The sequence below is a fragment of the Mastigoproctus giganteus genome, chromosome 1 (assembly GCF_048544385.1).
Source record: "Mastigoproctus giganteus isolate SK-2022 chromosome 1, ASM4854438v1, whole genome shotgun sequence".
Taxonomy (NCBI): Eukaryota; Metazoa; Arthropoda; class Arachnida; order Uropygi; family Thelyphonidae; genus Mastigoproctus; species Mastigoproctus giganteus.
The window spans coordinates 154966300-154987375 of record NC_143575.1 but is presented as its reverse complement, the minus strand read 5'-3'; the positions used below and the strand labels follow the sequence as shown (position 1 = coordinate 154987375).

The 21076-nt window shown below is 38.4% G+C and overlaps 1 protein-coding gene across 6 annotated transcripts in view; it reads left to right on the top strand.

The window, feature by feature from the left end:
* LOC150091205 (voltage-dependent calcium channel subunit alpha-2/delta-3-like) overlaps window positions 1-21076 on the top strand; it is a 1918419-nt gene that overhangs the window by 552594 nt on the left and 1344749 nt on the right. For all 6 annotated transcript variants that reach the window (XM_090374703.1, XM_090374689.1, XM_090374699.1 and 3 more), the window contains exon 5: window positions 7129-7291. In XM_090374703.1, coding sequence (XP_090230829.1) covers window positions 7129-7291 — 163 coding nt within the window. The remainder of the gene's footprint in view (window positions 1-7128; window positions 7292-21076) is intronic.

Sequence of the window (21076 nt, the reverse complement as noted above, 5' to 3'; positions counted from 1 at the left end):
ACTTTTCTTCCAAACAGCTGCTCACTCTGTATAAATCGCAAATCCGCCCTGCCATGGAATATTGTTCCCACATCTGGGGTGGTGCCCCCAAAACCTCTCTCAGGCTTCCTGATTCCATTCAGAAGAGGGCAGTTAGGTTAATTAATGATTAATCTCTAACAGAGTCTCTCCACTCGCTTTCTCATAGACGCACTGTTTCTGCTGCATGCCTCTTCTACTGATTCTTCCATGGGCACTGTTCTTCTGAATTGGCTTCTATAATTCCCGCTGTCTCTTTCAAAACAGTCCGAACACGTGCCGCCACCAGCCAACATCCATTTACTGTCCAACTTCAAACCCACAGAACCAACTTTTCATCTTCCTCATTTATTCATTCAACTGCTGTCTTCTGGAACAACCTTCCTTCATACGTATTTCCTGAAAATTACAATCTACAGAAGTTCAAGTCCAATATCAACAAATATCTTCTTTCATCTTCTCAACCTCCAACCCAAGCACGGTACTAAATACTATAGGTTCTTATACCTCTCATGTTTGGTGTTCTCATTATAAAAAAAAAAAAAAAAAAAAGTCACAAAAGAACTGGATGCAGGGAATAACTTTGATATTATATATTTGGATCTTAGAAAGGCTTTTGATACTGTTGCACATGGAAGACTGCTGCACAAATTGGAGCAGTGTGGCATTGGAGGCAAATTGCTGCTATGGATAAGGGGATGGTTGAGTGGCAGAAGACAGAGAGTGGTAATCAATGGACACTGCTCAACGTGGACTAATGTTATTAGTGGAGTTCCTCAGGGTTCAGTGTTGGGTCCGTTGTTGTTTTCGGTGTTTATGAATGATATTGATGATGGGATATCAAGTTTAATGTCCAAGTTTGCAGATGATACAAAGGTTGGCAGGGTTGTTAAAGACACTACTGACGCTATGCTGCTGCAACAGGATCTGGAAAGGTTGAACAGATGGGCTGAGAGGTGGTAAATGAAGTTTAATATTGACAAATGTGGAAAACAGTAACCCCAGAGCAACATATCAACTCTGCGGTACTACACTGACAGTGGTGGAGAATGAAAAGGACCTGGAGGTAATTGTGCAGGCAGATATGAAGTTCTCTGAGCAGTGCAGACGAGCTGCAAGAGTAGCTCATGGTGTCTTGTCAATGATATACAGGAATTTTTCTAGCAGGGATAAGGAGGTGATTATTCCCTTGTATAAGGCAATGGTTAGGCCACATCTTGAGTACTGTATACAGGTCTGGAGGCCTCATTTCACGAAGGATGTAGAGCTGCTGGAACGGGTACAGAGAAGGGCAACAAGATTAGTGAATGGAACAAAGGGTTGCCCTTACGAAGAAAGGCTTAAGTTTTGCAAATTACAGAGTCTGGAGACTAGGCACCGGCGAGGTGATCTGATAGAGGTGTATAAGGCTTTGAATGGTTTGAGCATACTCAATGCCAATGGGATTCTTCATCTTGCTTAGAATAATCACCTCAGAGGGCATAAATTCAAATTGAGGAAGGACGGATGTCGGATAGTTGTGCGGAAATTTTGCCTTTGGCCAGCGGGTGGTTGGTTGGTGGAACCGACTTCCATCACTTGTTGTTGAAGTTGATAGCCTAAACAAATTTAAGGCTCAACTGGACAGGTATTTCGAACGAACGGAGGGGTGAAATGGGAGTGGTGTGTTTTTTTTTTTTTTTGGCTGATGCTGAATAAGCTTGCTTTCTTGCATCATATGCCTCTACTAATGCTAATGCTAATGCTTATTAATGTTATTATGGTCTATATCAATTTGGCATTTGGAAATATTTTGTTCGTTTTGTGAGTGGGTATTTTTCAATTGTGATTTATAAAAAAAATAGTTTAAACCCGATATGTCACCAAAGAGAAAACATGTTGTGCTAAAGTTAAAAGACAAAAATGGCAATAATTAAGTGAATAATTATGTGAATCAGCAATAATTAAGTGAATTGGGATGTTCGTTTGTTTAGAAATATGGAGTTGGCATGTCAGCAATTTCAGACATAAAGAAAAATAGTAGTAGAATTATAAATTTCTCTAATCATCTGATGAATGAGGATGGCAGTTTAGCACTTAAAGTTACAAGGAAAGCTCAAAATGAAGAAGTTGAAGAGGCATGTGGTTTATTCAAAATGATCATCTGGACAGCTGATATCGGGCCCTTTATTATATGAAAAAGTAAAGCAGTATAGAGTGCATTATATTTTCATGAAGCAACAGCATGCCTTTTCTGACATGCTTCATTTTTCCTTAATTGCCACATGTAATTGCTCGTGGTTGCTGTAGTAATTTGTAAATTAATCTCCAGGTAATCTGTGAAATTAATGCCCATCTCATCCCAGAAAACTGACAACTTCTGATGGTTGCACTCTGGCATTTCTCAGAGTTAGTGATGATGGACGTTCCATTGCTTTGAAATCTGTTTTGTTTCCGGATCAAAGAGATGTATCCATGATTCATCTGTAGTCACCAGTCAGGGAAAAACAGGATTGCTGTCACATGTGGTGATCAGTTCAGCAGGGCAAGCCTACCTTTTTTTTTTCTTTCTGAAGACATGTAAGTAAGCAAGGAATCTATCATGCTGAAACCGTATTCATGTTCAAAGCATTGTAAATTATGCTCTCCACTGATTCACTCCCAGCAGCTATCTGTTTAATTGTTCTTGAGTAGTCATTGAGGATCAGCTGTTAAATATTCTCTAATAATTCAGCAGTGTGAGTGTGGATGCTGCTCACTTTTTCCTCATCATGGATGTTCTCCTGGCTGCACTTCAGCTATCTTCGCCAATGTTTTATGGTGTCATACGATGGACAGATATTCCCCATACACCATATACATCGCTTCATAGATAGTCTTTGGCTGTTTGCCTTGCAAAAACAAGAGTTTGATAATGGATTGATATTCAGCTTTATCTGTAATGACACTCTGTCATAATAATAATATTAATAGTAATGGAGGCATGTGATGCAAGAAAGCAACCGTATGAGCTTATGTGGCATCAGCCAAAAAAAAACCCCATTTCCCACATCTGTTCCCTCTAAAGGTTTGTCCATTTCCTCCTTTAATTTATTTATGCTGTCAACTTCCACAACAACAGATGGAAGTTTGTTCCAGTAATTAACCGCCCACTGCCTAAAGGCAAATTTCCGCACATCTATTCTACAACTGTCTTTCCTCAATTTGAATTTATGTCCCCTCAGGTTCATAATCTGAGCAAACGGAAAAATCCCAACAGAGTTCAGCATGCTCAACCCATTCAGGGCCTTATACAACTCAATCAGATCACTTTGCAGGTGCCTACTGTCCAGGCGCTGCAATTTGTAGATCTTAAGCCTTTCTTGGTAAGTGTACCCCTTTGTTTCCCCTCATCAATCTTGTTGCCCTTCTCTGTACAAGCTCAAGCAACTCTACATCCTTCCTAAAATGAGGCCTCCAGACCTGTACACAGTACTCAAGGTGTGGCTTGACCATTACCTTATACAAAGGGATAATCATCTCCTTTTCTCTACTAGCAAAATTGCTGTAAGTCATTGACAATACCCCATGACCTGCTCTTGCAGCCTGTCTGCATTGCCCAGAAAACTTCATATCTGACTGCACAATTACTCCCAGGTCTTTTTCATTTTCAACCACCCTAAGTGTAGTACCACACAGTTGGTATGTTCCTCTGGGGTTACTTCTACCCATATACAGTATTTTGCATTTTGTATTTTGCAATGTTAAACTACAGTTTGCACTTCTCAGCCCATCTGCTCATATTTTCTAGATCCTGTTGCAGTATCACACTGTCATTAACAAGCCTGCTAACTGTTGTATTATCTACAAACTTCGACATTAAGTCTGATATACCTTCATCAATATCATTGATAAATTTACAAAACAACAGTGGCCCCAAAACTGATTCCTGGGAGACTCCACTGATAACATTAATCCACAAAGATCAACGTCCATTGATTATCACTCGCTGTCTTCTCCCACTCAACCACCCTTTTATCCATTGTAGCAACTTACCCTTAATGCCACACTGATCCAATTTGTATCATAGTCTTCCATGTACAATAGTGTGAACAGCTTTCCTGAAACCGAAGTATGTGATATCAAAATTATTTTTTTGCATTCAGTTCTTTTGTGACCACATCATAATATCCAATCAAATTGGTCAGATAAGACTTCCCCTTAACAAACCCATGTTGTGTCTGAATTATTACTGCCATCTTGTCAAAACGATTCTGCAATGCTTCTTTAACCAGTGACTCCATTATCTTCCTGGGAACAGAAGTTAAATTAACTGGTCTACAATTACTCATGTCACTCTTAGATCTCCCTTTGTGAATTGGGAATACATTTGCACATGTATAGTCAGTAGTGACTTCCCTGAGTCCAAGGATGCTCTCATAATTATGGCTAAGGGTTTGCAAACTTCCTTTGCCACCTCCTTTAATATAACTGGATAGATCCCATCCACCCAAGGTGTCTTTCTTATATTTAACTTCAACAATTTCTCCTCCACTTTGCTCTCAGTTATTACAAAATCATTAAGCCTCCTGTTACAGTTTGATAAACTTACAGCATTTTCCTCCCTTAATAACTCCTCATGTGTGAAGGTAGATGCAAAATACCCATTCATTTTGTCAGCTATCTGAGCAGGATCATCAACAGTCGAATCATAGATATAAAGTGGACCAATCTGATTAATCTCATTCTTTCTAGAGTTTATATAAGTAAAGAAGTCCTTGCTGTTTTTCTTAGCTTGTTTGTTTGTTTATTATTTGGTTTTTAGGAGCATTAACAATTAAGGTCATATTGCTCCTGGTATATGCGGTGGTCGTTCCCTGACCTTCCGCATCCTCCATATTTGGTGGTCACGGGCTCGAACTCCTGTCTAATCAAGAAGTGTGTGCTATGCGCTTCTACTCCTGACCACCTGGCTACGGAGGTGCTGGTTTTTCTTAGCATCCTTTGCCAAAGATTTCTCATAATATGCCTTCGCTTGCCTATTCTCCTTTGTATATTTTCCAAAATCTCCTTTTTGTATTGCCTAATCTCCTTTTTATATCTTCCAAAAGGCTTCCGTGTCTCCTTATAATTTATATAGTGGTGTATAAAGCCTTGAATGGTTTAAGCATGCTCAATGCTGATGGGATTCTTCCTCTAGCTCAGAAAAATCACCTGAGAGGGCATAAATTCAAATTGAGGAAAGACAGATGTAGGATAGACGTGCGGAAATTTGCCTTTAGCCAGCGGGTGGTTGGTTGGTGGAACAGACTTCCATCCCTTGTGGTGGAGGTTGATAGCCTAAATAAGTTTAAGGCTCAGCTGGACAGGTATTTTGAACGAACAGAGGGGTGAAGTGGAAGTGTGTTTTTTTTTTTTTTTTTTTTTGGCTGATGCTGCATAAGCTTGCTTTCTTGCATCAAATGCCTCTATTAATGCTAATGCTAATATGCATCCCATGCCTTTTTCTTTTCTGCCACGTCTCATTAGTTCATCTGACATCCATTTAGGCCTAACTCTGAATGATATATTTCAGTATGAAAAGTCTAGTAGCTTCCAAGATTAGTTCCTTGAATTCTTCCCACTTAGAATATGCCCTTGGTAACATTATAAGTTGGTCCCACTGTACAGAATTTAAAAACTCTCTGAGACCATTTTAGCACCTTTATGGAAGCAAAAACCCTTCCCTTTACCCCTGATATAATTATATCTTTAAGTAAATCCCACATCAGTACACTGTGATCACTGCCACCTAGTGGCTCCTTTATCTGCAAATTCTTAATGCATGAATAATCACTACTGATAACCAGATCAAGGGTGTTGCACTCTCTGTTTGCCTCTAGAACATGCTGTTGCAGAAAACAATCATCCAATAAATCCACAAAAATCTTGCTAGTGTGCATGTGACCAACTCATAAGTTTCAGCCAATATCTGGGAAGTTAAAATACCCCATTATAACATAATCTGATTTACTGGCCCATTCTATTTCTCTGTACAATTGTTCGTTGTACTTATTAGGCCTATAACACACTCCTACTCTCATTTTTGCCCTCCCAGTGCTTATGTCACACTAAACTGACTCAACATTACACTTTCCATCTATGTCAACTGGATGCACTTCCTTATATTCTGTTTTTCTTAATTTACAGCATAACCCCTCCTCCGTTCCTATCCTGTCTATCCTTTCTGTACACATTGTTCTTCCCAAATTCCAGTTCTGCATTCCTAATATCTGTGTGACACCATGTCTCTGATATCTCAACAGTGTCCACCTTTGATGGCTTGACAAGCACTTCAAATACATTCAGCTCTGTAACAAACAAAAGAAACAAGAGTTAGAGCAATGAAATATCTGCCATATATTATTAGATAAACAAGCAGTCAGTCAATAAAACATAGCATTCACAGAATACTTTAACTTTAACTAGTAAACGAGATAAAAACATCTTAGCAGGTTGATTTGATATTTCCATTTGCTTTTAAATCTGTTTTGTAAGTTTTGCAATATTTGATTGTTGACCAGAACAGATAAGATAATTTCAGTAGGCATAGTGACTTTTGTCAATTTCTTCTTCTAAATTCTTTAAAAAATAAGATCCAGTCATAAGTGTTAATTTTTTAAATTTAATTACACTTTGACACTTGTTTATATTTCAGTGTAAGAGTGGGGAAATAATTTTTGCCTCCTCTGGAACAAAGATCTTGTAGCAACAAAATGGACAAGACACCATCAAGATGGGTTCTGTGCCCACCTTGATGGCATTTTAAGTTCTCATGATTTATTGAAGGTTTCATTGTTTTTATTATAGTATTCATAACTGAATTCATGATTTTGAAAATGAATTTTTTGTGCAATAAAAAGTCTTTGTTTAGTTCATCCATTTTTCACTGATGAAAGGCTACCAACTGTCTTATCTCTTACCTTCTCTTTTCTTCCATTAGCAATAATTCCAGATATTTTTCTATCTGCATGATTGTATGAAACATGAGAGAGCAGTGATGATAAGCCTGCAAACAACATCTCAGTACTAAACAAATATTGTACAAATGAAATCCATTTGTTTTTTATTGATGTGTTTTATTAATTGTAATAATCCTGTATGTTTTTATAGTTGGACTATTATAGTGCCAAGAAATTGTATGATCCCAGGAAAGAGGAATCAAAAGGGGAAGAATGGAAGCCTGTGATATTTAAACCTCATCGCAACTTTGAGGGAATGTCTGTTGCCATGCAACATAGTGCCATTCATGTTCCCACAAATGTGTATGATAAGTGTAAGTTTTCTATGAATTATTGGCATCTCTTTGAGAAGGAGAATCAGTAAAACAGTGTGTGCAAATGAACATATTCTTAATATAATTTGTAAATGTGTTAATCATATTTTTAATTTGGTTAGCTTTCTTATTATATTGTGAAGGACAGTTTAGATATCTTTGATTCCTTTAAAGGGGTTCTTCATTCTGTAAGATTTATTTAAGAATATCTTTTTTATTGTGCTGAGAATGTTTCATTTCAAAATTTAATACAAATTTAAAATAAACTTCAGGCCAAAAAAAAAGTTAAATTTCCAGTGATCCTTAGTTTTTATTTTATTAGTCTAAATTTTCTATTTGGTAAAGTTATAAATATTGCAGCTTTCTACTAATCTCTGATTGAAAATGTAAGCATAGCTGTTCTATCTCAAACTTATACATATGTGTTTGACTGAAGCCAAAAATGGAGCAGTAACATCTCACGGTATGAGAAAATGGCAGTTGCAACTTCTAATTTGATTTTTGAAACTTTCTTGTTTCTTGTGACATGTCTAACAAATTATTCGCTGAGCTACTGAGTTACAGATGTTCTGCAAGTTGGCCAAACTGTATAGTTCTAATGAAATTGTATGTCTAGATTCTTGTTTGTGTTTGTGTGTGTGTGCGCACACGCACACGTGGTCTCCATGCTTAGACTACTAAATGACTACAACCAGATACACTAATGTTGCAAAATTGCAATATTACATTATTGCTTATTCCATGTCATTGTGTTATACTCGTAAATAATATTACTTCATTTATTTAAAAAAAATAAATGAATTGGTGATTGTGCAAGCCTGCAACCTAGCTATGAGCAGTCACTATAGCAAGGAGAAATACAATAGGTGTCTCAAGATCATGCACATTGCTTCCCATTTCACACTAATGCCATGGGAGAGAAGGCCTAATTAGTGATCTTGAGGCACCTATTGTTTTTCTCCCTGTTGCAGTATGCAGGTGACCCTCCTCGTAGAGAACTGTGAATATTAGATTATAATTGAATAAGGAAAGTATAGTTAATTCTTTTGTTAGATGATTTTTTACATTAATACAGTAAAACTCAGTACAACAAATACTAGAGTAATGAAATGTTCAGTATTCTTGTTCCCTGAAAAATACCGTATATTTTTATACAAAAATATAAAATATTTCATTTTAATCAATATCAGAAATCTTCTTAGCATCTGGCAATGCTGTATGATTTATTGCTCAGAGATAAAATTAATCATGCTCTCTGAGTCATAAACAGTAACTTACAGGAATTGCAGAACATATAATTATCATTGAATCTCGTTAATACAAAGTTCAAAGGTGCCTCCATAGCAAGGTGGGTAGGAGCAGCAGTGCATAGCACATGCTTCTTGATTAGACCGGGGTTCGAGCCTGTGACCACCAAATACGGAGGATGCGGAAAGGTCAGGGAATGACCACCGCATATCCCAGGAGCAATATGGCCTTAGTTGCTAATGCTCCTAAAAGCCAAACAACAACAACAACAAAGTTCAAGGGACCTAAATTTTCACATTTTGTAGTAACGAGGTCCCCCAAGAGTGTCAAAATTTAAACATTTTTTTTTTTTTTTTTTTTTTTGGGACATCATTATCAGCCATTTCCAGTCCACTGCAGGATGAAAGCCTCTCCAGCAACTTTCCAGTTCCTTCTGTTTTGTGCAATGGACATCCATTTACTACCCATGAACTCGTGAATTTCATCTGTCTCATAGCTGCTGATTTAAATCCTTTGTTTTCCCCTAATGCTTTTTCTACTTTTCTTGTGTTAAATTCTCCTATGTCCTCTCTGAGTCTTTTTCTAATGGCTTTGCATAACTCAGTATAGTTCTTGTCAGTGTTTATCTTGCTCTTCATTTGTCGTCTTCTGTTCATCATGACAAGTGTTTCTTAACTAATTTTTTCTTCTTTGCATTTCTTTTTACCTATAGGTTTCTTGGGCTTTATCACTTTCAGAAAGTTGTAGTATTCCTCTTCGATATCTTGGTCTTGAACAGTCTGCAGAAGCTCAAACTTGTTTTTAAGTTACAGTACACACTGCCTTTTTCCTCTTCTGTTATCTCAAAGACCTTCGTATTATTTACTCGAGTCAGTTTTTCCTTTCTTTTTTTACATCTATATCAAGTATGCATCTTACCATTCTGTGATCACTTCCAACATTTACCTTGTTCAGGACGGTAACATCATTCATGATATATCTTCTGTTAGTGAGGATGAAGTTGATTTCATTTTGGGACATACTATATATCTAAGAATAATTTTAAATAATAATAATATCAAAAATAAATGAAAAAATAAATTTAAATTAATAAAATAAAATAATAAAAATAAAATAAAAACAAAGCCTTGTCTAACAATACAGTATAAGAAATAACACATTTTTTAAAGATTTTATTTTATTTGTAAGACAAACTAAGAAAAAGCAATTAACAGAAATGAAATATTGTACAGTATATATTTTGATATATACAATATTTTAGTATCACAGTAAAAATAATTACAATTTTAATATAAAAGGAGACATACAAATCATTAAATTTTTTAATAAATTAATCTAATTTAAAGAAAGAATCCAATGTTTGCACAGTTTTCATCCTATATGCATTTTTAACTACAGCACAGACATTATCAAGTGCAATAGTTGTTTCTTTATCAACGTTACTGTGGGCCAACACATTCTCTATTATGTTCAATGCATTTTGGGCATCTTTTTTTAGATGGCAGTGAAGTGGTAGAAACTTCATCCACCTTCACAAACTGTTCAAATTTGCCAACAAAATCCATATGCTCCTTCAAATTCCTCCATTCCTCAATGTTGCTATCATATTAGTCTGCTGGACCATGTTTTTCAATGATATGCTCTCCAAAGCCACTCTTTCTGAAGCAGTTGATTATTACACTTGATGCAATGCTGTCACAAGCAATAACAAGATTACAGATAGCATCCAAGACATTCCAATCTGGCTGCATATTGTCCCCTCCTTCTTTATTGTTGATCAAGTACCTTAAGCAGGCTGTGTATGTTCTCTTGAGGTTATAAATTATGCCTTGATTCAGTGGTTGCATTAAACTGGTATGGGGGGGGATAAAAACAGCGGCCGTGTATTTGTCAACTTAAGTGTCTCGGCAGAATGTGCTGTACAACGATCTAGAATCATCAAAATGTTCCCTTTTTTCTGAAGCCATTCTTCTGTCCACTTTTGATAACTAAAAAAATTAAAATTTTTGACTGTAAGCCAAGCACATCTATTGGCTTTCATAGTCACAGGGAAGTTGTTTAACTGCTTTAAAACATCTTGGCTTGGAAAACTTACCAATCACACTGTTCTGTTATGCTGAATTGCAGCATAACAGAACAGTGAGTCTTCGTTTACTAAATTTTCCACCATGGCAAGACCTCGAATAGCAAACGTTTTGTTTGGCAGCAAATTATAAAATAAACCTGTCTCATCAATATTAAAAATATCCTTTGTTTTATATTTTTCAAGAATGGATCATACAGAACACAATCAGTCTGTAGCCTTTTCTTTGTCAACTAATCCAGACTCACTGCAATTATTTCTTTGTGAAACCAAGTTATTCCTGCCTTTAAATCTTTGGAGGCAGCCACTGCTGCATTTGACATTGCTAATTCCACGTTTCTGAGCTAGATAATTTGCCTTTCCTTGCATAATCGGACCTAATATTGGCAAGTTAGTTGCACGCATTTGTTGGTACCACTCGAAAAGTTTTGTTTCAAGCTCTGTTTTGCACCATGAATTTGTTTCCTGTTTTTCACTATTGCTCCAGTGTCATTCACTTCTTCCTAAGTGGCGCCTCCGTAGCCAGGTGGGCAGGAGCAGCAGTGCATAGCACATGCTTCTTGATTAGACCGGGGTTCGAGCCCGTGACCACCAAATATGGAGGATGTGGAAAGGTCAGGGAATGACCACCGCATATCCCCAGAGCAATATGGCCTTAGTTGCTAATGTTCCTGAAAACCAAACAACAAACAACATCTTCCCAAGTCTTTTTTTGGTTTTTCAGTATTGTAGATAAGGTAGGTAATGGGATGTTGATTACTTTGCAATGTCCGTTTTGCTTCTTTCCATCCTATCAGCCTCTTGTATAATTTTTGGTTTATTTTTCCAGGTTTAATTCCATCCGTTTACATTTTGTCTCCATAACACTGCTGGATAAGATTTAATATAAACAAATTTTAAATTAATTCAAAGACACAAGTTCCAAAAAAGACATTAGCTCAGATAAAATGGTACAAAAATTAGATTGCTGTATACAGTAGCAAAAGACTCTTTGAACTGGGGTAACAATTGCAACTGACCTTATTTCCATGGAGGGCAAGGGAGTGCATGCAAACAACTTAGAAAAACTTTTTATTCTTTTGTTAATTTAACAACTCATCCTTCAGAAAGGTGTTTTTCAGAGTGCACTTGTTGTTGTAGCTACCTTAAACTGCTTTTTTTTTACACAAAACTAATTTCTAACAAGTCAGTTCCATCCTTCGGGAAGTAGGGAGCTGGGTAGCAGGAGACAATAATAGTGGCCATAATCGGACAGCTCTGCCAAGATTTGTATTAAACATACAAAATGATAATATTTATTTCTCACGGGGTGAAAAATAACTTGGTAATACATATTAACCGAATTTTGTAATAAACAAATATATTTACATAGAAAAGCCTATCCTCTTGTAGGGGAATGGTATGTATTTCATATAAACAAGTACTTTGTATAACTAGTTTGTATTAACGAGATTTTACTGTATATAGATAAAGTTTGTGTGATATTAACTGGTGAGAGATTAATACTTAGTGTAGATACCAACTCTAATTCTGTCTTGTGAGAGGAGTTCAATTTGAAGACTGTTTTAGTGTAAATAGATTAGAAATAATGAATGAAATGAACCAGTTAAGTACTTTTTCTTCATCTCTTTGAGATTTGAATATTGATGTAATGCTGAGTAGTAGTTCTATGGCGAAGTTTATAAAGAACTGGAGAGTTGAAGATGGATGGACTACCAGTGATCATCAGGTAATAGTATATGAAATAGAGGATTGAGAGAATTGAAAGAATTCTCAGTAGAGATTAAGAGAATTCTTAATAGAGATTAAGAGAATTTGAGAGAATTGAAAGGGATTGAGGTGTGAATAGGTTTGTGGTGAGTACTGTGAACTGGGAGAGATTTAAAGAAATAGTGAGAAACAAATTGTTAGAGAAGGGTGATGAGGCATTGACTCCTAGCCTTCCACCCAAAATTACAGACTTTTTTGAGAAAATATTGTTTGAAGAGAGAGAGAGAGAGAGAGAGAGAGAGAGAGAGAGAGAGAGAGAGAGAGAGAGAGAGAGAATCTTTATTGCAACCTAAGAAAAAAATGTTGTAACTGACCAGTCATGGCATGCAGGTCAGGGGTTAACATTGCCAAGACATATAATGTGAAGTAAAATAAAAAAAAAGGTCAGTCCAACCAATATCATTGCATGGAAAGCACCTTTCTGTATCTTTTATCACAATTCGGCCCTGGAAAGATTGTGCAAGGCTCAAGGGATAGAATTTTTTTCAGCCTGGTCTGTACTTGTTAACAGGAGAGACTGCTTCTACAGGGATGGGATACACTTAAATAGAAAGGGTGCAAGAATATTTGCTGATGCCATCGAGGCAGTGTTAGGTGGGTTGAAAAACTGCTAGCTTGGGGGGATACAAGGAAGAATAGATTAACAGTAGCCACTGGCAGAGGTGAAAGTGATTCTTGCAGTGCTTCTATTGTAATCAGCAGCAACCTGGAAAACGGGATGCAGGATATTTCAGAGACTGCTGGGAGTCATTGCGGTACAAGTAAACACATGGGTTGTGTTAGGGTAGCGAAGAATAGGAACAGGTGCATGTATTCTTGCGTGTACACCAATGATAGGAGTTTGGTTAATAAATTTGATGAATTTGAGGTATTGCTCAAAACAACAAAGGCAGATATTGTTGGGATATCAGAGATGTGGTGTCACACAGATATAAGGAATGCAGAACTGGAACTTGGGGAGTACAATGTGTACAGAAAGGATAAACATGATAAGAAGGGAGGAGGGGTTATGCTATTAGTTGAGAAATACATAAAATCAAAGGAAGTGAAGCCAGTCGACATCACTGGACAGTGCAGTGTCGAGTCAGTTTGGTGTGACATAAGCATTGGTAGATCAAAATTGAGAGTAGGAGTGTGCTATAGGCCTAATGACTCTGATGATATAATAAGAAACTGTACAGGGAAATAGAGTGGGCCAGTAAAACAGAGAGTCTCATAATGGGGGATTTTAATTTCCCACATATTGACTGGAATTTGTGTGTTGGTCACTCACACGCTTGCAAGGCTTTTGTGGATTTATTGGATGATCGTTTTCTACATCAGCACGTTCAGGAGGCAACTAGAGGGAGTAATACTCTTGATCTGATTATCAGTAGTGATTATTCATGCATTAAGAATCTGCAGATAAATGAACCACTAGGTGGCAGTGATCACAGCATGCTGAAGTGGGATTTACTCAAAGAGGTAACTACCATCAGGGGTAAAGGGAAGGGTTTTTGATTTCGTAAAGGCGACTACGATGGTCTGAGACAGTATTTAAATTCTATACAGTGGGACCAACTGTGATGATGTTACCAACAGCAAATTCAAAATGGGAAGCATTCAAAGAACTTGGAAGCTACTAGGCTTTATATAAAGAAAACTAAGAAATGTTGTTCAAGGTTTAGGCCTAAATGGATGTCAGATGAACTAATGAGACATATGACTGAGAAGAAAAATGCATGCGATACATATAAATTAACATGTGACACAGAAGCCTATGATGGATCTAAGCTGGTCTGTAACCAAGTTACAAAGGAGGTTAGGCAGGCGAAGGCAGATTACGAGAAATCTTTGGTAAAGGATGCAAAGAAAAATAGCAAAGAATTCTTTACTTATGTAAACTCTAGAAGGAAGGGGATGAATCAGATTGATATCAATGGTTCAACTATTGATGATCCTGCTCAGGTAGCTAACAAACTGAATGAATATTTTGCATCGACATTCACACACGAGGAGTTATTCAGTGAGGACAATGCCAGAGGTGTATTCAACACTGGCAGTAAGCTAGATAATCTTGTAATAACTGAGAATAAAGTGGAGGAGAAATTGTTGAAGACCCTTAACCATAATTATGAGAGCTTCCTTGGACTCAGGGGACGTACCCATGGACTGGAGATGTGCAAATGTTACCCCAATTCACAAAGGAGGATCAACAGCTGGCACAAGTAAATATAGACCTGTGAGTTTAACTTCTGTTCCAGGAAAATTAATGGAGGCACTGCTTAAAGAAGCACTGCAGCATCATCTAGACAAGACTTCAGTTATAGCTCGGACACAGCATGGTTTTGTTAAGGGAAATCTTGCCTGACCAATTTGATTGGATACTATGATGCAGTCACAAAAGAACTAGATGCAGGGAATAACTTTTTGATATTATATATTTGGATCTTAGAAAGGCTTTTGATACTGTTGCACATGGAAGACTGCTGCACAAATTGGAGCAGTGTGGCATTGGAGGCAAATTGCTGCTGTGGATAAAGGGATGGTTGGGGAGAGAAGACAGAGAGTGGTAATCCGGCAGCAGGATCTGGAAAGGTCGAGCAGATGGGCTGAGAGGTGGCAAATGAAGTTTAACATTGACAAATGTTAAGTACTACATATGGGAAACAGCAACCCCAGAGCAATATATCAACCCTGTGGTACGACACTGACAGTGGTAGAGAATGAAAAGGACCTGGGGGTAATTGTGCAGGCAGATATGAAGTTCTCTGTGCAGTGCAGATGGGCTGCAAGAGTAGCTCATGGTGTCTTGTCAAAGATATACAGGAATTTTTCTAGCAGGGATAAGGAGGTGATTATTCCCTTGTATAAGGCAATGGTCAGGCCACACCTTGAGTACTGTATACAAGTCTGGAGTCCTCATTTCAAGAAGGATGTAGAGCTGCTGGAACGAGTACAGAGAAGGGCAACAAGATTAGTGAAACTTAAGCCTTTCTTCTTATGAAAAAAGGTTTAAGTTTTACAAATTACAGTGTCTGGAGACTAGGCACCGGCGAGGTGATCTGATAGAAGTGTATAAAGCTTTGAATGGTTTGAGCATTAGCATTAGCAGAGGCATATGATGCAAGAAAGCAAGCTTATTCAGCATCAGCCAAAAAAAAAAAAAAAAAAAAAAAAAAACCCACTCCCATTTCACCCCTCCGTTCGTTCGAAATACCTGTCCAGTTGAGCTTTAAATTTGTTTAGGCTATCAACTTCAACAACAAGTGATGGAAGTCGGTTCCACCAACCAACCACCCGCTGGCCAAAGGCAAATTTCCGCACATCTATCCGACATCCGTCCTTCCTCAATTTGAATTTATGCCCTCTGAGGTGATTATTCTGAGAAAGATGAAGAATCCCATTGGCATTGAGCATGCTCAAACCATTCAAAGCCTTATACACCTCTATCAGATCACCTCGCCGGTGCCTAGTCTCCAAACTCTGTAATTTGCAAAACTTAAGCCTTTCTTCGTAAGAGCAACCCTTTGTTCCATTTACTAATCTTGTTGCCCTTCTCTGTACCCGTTCCAGCAGCTCTACATCCTTCTTGAAATGAGGCCTCCAGACCTGTATACAGTACTCAAGATGTGGCCTTACCATTGCCTTATACAAGGGAATAATCACCTCCTTATCCCTGCTAGAAAAATTCCTGTATATCATTGCCAAGACACCATGAGCTACTCTTGCAGCTCGTCTGCACTGCTCAGAGAACTTCATATCTGCCTGCACAATTACCCCCAGGTCCTTTTCATTCTCCACCACTGTCAGTGTAGTACCGCAGAGTTGATACGTTGCTCTGGGGTTACTGTTTCCCATATGCAGCACTTTACATTTGTCGATGTTAAACCTCATTTGCCACCTCTCAGCCCATCTGTTCAACCTTTCCAGATCCTGTTGCAGCAGCATAGCGTCAGTATTGTCCTTAACGACCCTGCCAACCTTTGTATCATCTGCAAACTTGGACATTAAACTTGATATCCCATCATCAATATCATTCATAAACACCGAAAACAACAACGGACCCAACACTGAACCTTGAGGAACTCCACTAATAACATTAGTCCACGTTGAGCAGTGTCCATTGATTACCACTCTCTGTCTTCTGCCACTCAACCATCCCCTTATCCATAGCAGCAATTTGCCTCCAATGCCACACTGCTCCAATTTGTGCAGCAGTCTTCCATGTGCAACAGTATCAAAAGCCTTTCTAAGATCCAAATATATAATATCAAAGTTATTCCCTGCATCCAGTTCTTTTGTGACTACATCATAGTATCCAATCAAATTGGTCAGGCAAGACCTGCCCTTAACAAAACCATGCTGCGTCTGAGCTATAACTGAATTCTTGTCTAGATGATCCTGCAGTGCTTCTTTAACCAGTGCCTCCATTAATTTACCTGGAACAGAAGTTAAACTAACAGGTCTATAATTACTTGTGTCAGCCTTTGATCCTCCTTTGTGAATTGGGGTTACATTTGCACATCTCCAGTCTATGGGCACCTCCCCTGAGTCCAAAGAAGCTCTCATAATTATGGCTAGGGGTTTGCATACTTCCTTTGCTGCCTCCTTTAATATAACTGGATAGATCCCATCCACCCCAGGTGCCTTTTTTATGTTTATCCTCAACAATCTCTCCTCCACTTTCCTCTCAGTTATTACAAAATCATCCAGCTCACTGCCAATGTTTACTTTACCTACATCATTCTCCTTCCTGAATAACTCCTCATGCGTGAATGTAGATGCAAAATACTCGTTTAGATTGTTAGCCACCTGTTAGCATGTGGTGGGATACTGAATCCCATCAGTATCTCAATACTGATGGGATTCTTTCTCTTGCTCAGAATAATCACCTCAGAGGGCATAAATTCAGATTGAGGAAAGACAGATGTAGGATAGATGTGCGGAAATTTGCCTTTAGCCAGCGGGCAGTTGGTTGGTGGAACATACTTCCATCCCTTGTTGTGGAAGTTGATAGCCTAAATAAATTTAAGGCTAAGCTGGACAGGTATTTCGAACGAACGGAGGTGTGAAATGGAAGTATTTTTTTTTTTGGCTGATGCTGCATAAGCTTGCTTTCTTGCATCATATGCCTCTACTAATTCTAACACCTCAGTCAGATCACCTTGGAGGTGCCTAATCTCCAGATGCTGCAATTTTCAGAAAATAAGCCTTTCTTGGTAAGAGCAACCCTTTGTTTCCTTTACCATTATTGTCCTTCTCTGTACTTGTTCCAGTGCTCTACATTCTTCCTGAAATGAGGCCTCCAGACCTGTTTGCAGTACTCAAGGTGTGGCCTAACCATCGCTTTATACAAAGGGATAATCACTTCCTTATCCCTGCTAGCAAAATTCATTTATATCATTGACAACACCCCATGAGCAATTCTGGCCGCCTGCCTGCACTGCTCAGAAAACTTTGTATCTAGTTGCACAATAACCCCCAGGTCTTTTTCATTCTCCACTTCTGTGAGTGTAGTACCACACAGTTGGTATGTTACTCTGGGGTTACTGCTACCCATATACAGTACTTTGCATTTATCAATGTTAAACTTAGTTGCCACCTCTCAGCTCATCTGCCCAACATAATTACATCCTGTTGCAGTAATGTACTGTCATTACTATTGTTAACAGCCCTGCCATCCTTTCTTTTATCAGCAAATTTGGATATTAATCAATATCATTGATAAATACAGTCAATCCTCGTATACCACGATAGTTGTGTTCCTAAAAACCCTCGTACAATTCAAAATAGCGCAATATAAATAACAGACCCTATGGGAAAAATAGGGTTAAGTGCTGACCACCCAAGGTTGAACACTCATTTGTAACCAAACCATTACCAAACAATAAATAATAGTAATAAAATATGTAAGTATTTTATTACGACTATTACGTAATAAAATATTGCTAATGTTTTTGCTTCTATCGTAAGCAAACTTGTTCTTTGTTTGATTTTCTAATCAAACTGATGACAGCCATTCCATCTCTTTGAATTCTTGTGTCTTGATCTAATGGATTTTATTACACTTTGAGTTATTCCTGCTATGAAAATTGTTTTTATTTTCTCTGCATTCTTTTTAATTCTCGGCATTGCCTCATTTAGGCCTGTAGCACGTTCAATATTACATGTTCTTTCATTTCGCTCAAAGTGTTTCACAATTTCATATTTTTTCTATAACAAAGGGGGACTGGCCATAAGCCTTACTGGGGAAACCCCGGTGAGCTGGAGGCCAGGGATTTTGGCCATAAATGCTAGTATGAGGCTGCTACACATTTTCCCCAAATAAGAATTTTTGACCCAGTCCGCCTGTGTCTATCTATATTGCTTTCCTTTTTCTCTCTGAACCTGTAGTGCCTTCACTAGGATGTTTCCTTTTTACACCTTTTAAGTTTTTTACTGAGTTTTAGGGAAAAAGCACAATTACAGAATGAGGAGGCATGCTTGATACACATAAACAAAGCTGTGCACATGTAGCAACTGAATAAACAACACAATAGTGTGTCTCTCCCATAAAGGCAGAGACACACAAGCCCACATTTTACTAAAACACATTTCTGGGGGTTACTACCATAAAACAGTAAAAACACTTTCCAGTTGTGTTTCTGCTAGTGGAATCTGTTATAAACTGGTAGCAAACTCAATCTAATTGCATTTGCTATAATACCGATAGCTGCAATTGTGTGGGTTTTTATGTTATTATGGTGAAATGTGTATCCGCTTCACTGATATAAAAAATATAAATACATTTTCAGAATCTTCTCTTCATCGCTATCATGTTGCGTTCATTTGGGGTGATTCCATGTTCGACTGCAATTTCTTGTAAACACAAAGGCGAATCATGCATAAGCAAATCCAGTTTGTGTTATATGCGATGTCGTTCCCCTAATTATAAATCGTGTATGATCGAATTCGTATAGTGTAAACACATGTTATACGAGGACTGACTGTACAGAAAACAACAATGGGCCCAATAGCGAACCATTAGTCCACGAAGAGCAGTGTCCATTGATTACCACTCTGTCTTCTTCCCCCTCTCAACCATCCTTTTATCCATTGTAGCAACTTGCCCTTAATGCCATACTGCTCCAATTTGTACATTATCTTTCATGTGCAACAGTATCAAAAGCTTTCCTAAAATCCAATTATATAAGGTCAAAATTATTTTTTGTATCCAGTTCTTTTGTGACCTCATCATAGTATCCAATCAAATTGGCCCCTTGATGTGGGCACCTGTACGTGGTGAGGAGACCTCCCAGTGATGTTGCTGGCCTTCCAGATCAGCATCACTGGGAGATAACCCCCATACCTTGGTCCCAGGGTTACATCATTGGAATCCACGACCCGTGGAAACTCGGAAAGGGGATCCTGGTGGTTGAGGGGCCCACCCTTAATACAGCACTTTGGCCCGTGCTTTGACAAGATGGGTGATCCTGGACGTCCCGACTGGGATCAATCAGCGGGTAGTTCTTACTGCTAGGGTCAACTGCATTCCAATAAGTCTCCCTTCTTTTGGGCCTGGGACGGAATCAAGACTTATTGGAAATATGGATATGGTGCTCCTAAGCAAACTTGGCATCCCATTCGTGTACACAGTATCTGCTAGTTCACAAGTGGATGTCCCCCTTGTAGGGCTCTGTGGTGGGTGAGGGCATTGGAAATTTTTATCTTACCTCAGTGAGTAATATGAATCCTACTGCTTCTGGGGGCCCCAACCTAATCGATGATCAGATGATAATAACACCAATTCTGTTAAAAGAGCCAGAACTGAGGAGAAAATGCCATCTGTGACACCTCTTTTTCTCATTCTCCCTTCCACTGGAGAGCAGTCAATTGGGAAAATGTCGCCCTTTATCCAGAAAGGATTAGAAGGGATGGCAGGATAACCCAAATCCATAAGATGACTGACTGTGTTCTGGAGATATTTTAGTCGAAGCATCAAATACAATGCATGGTGAAAAAATTTTGAAAGCCACATCTATAGGGGGAGTGCTCATCATCGTAACCCCTCACAAAACTCTGAACTCATTACGAGGTGTCATATCAGAGTGGGATCTTCACGTTTCTGAAGAAGAGATCTGCTCTGAATTAAAAGAACAAGGAGTGACAGCTGTCAAGTGAATATCCATGCGAAAGGATGGGAATCTCGTCCCTACCCGAGTTCTCATCTTAACATTTAACACCCCATGGCTTCCAAGTTCCATCAAGGCAGGATACTTAAACTGCCCAGTGAGGATTTACGTTCCAAACCCACTGAGGTGTTTTAAATGTCAAAAGTACAGCCACTCACAAAAAGCTTGTCGTGGTAACCCTGCCTGTGCTCGATGTGATGTTAAGATCATGAGAGCAAGGAATGTCTAGCTCCTGTTGTTGTTGTTGTGGTGTTTTCTGGTGCAAGGGCAACTTAGGCCCTATTGCACCTCCCAAATCAATGGACTTTACATACAGGAACTGCTTGTACATCAGTTAGAAACGGTCATTCACTTGAATTTGTTTTAAATAGAGAAAGAATTCAGAGAGATTTGCTTCTTTACCTATGATGCTATTGAGAGACAGAGGTTGTTGCAGTTCTATGATGAAACTAAAAGCCATTCGTCGGACATTGTTAAACAAGCTACATTCCAGGAGTATATGTTTTACTGTAAGTGGTTGCAAGCAGTGGG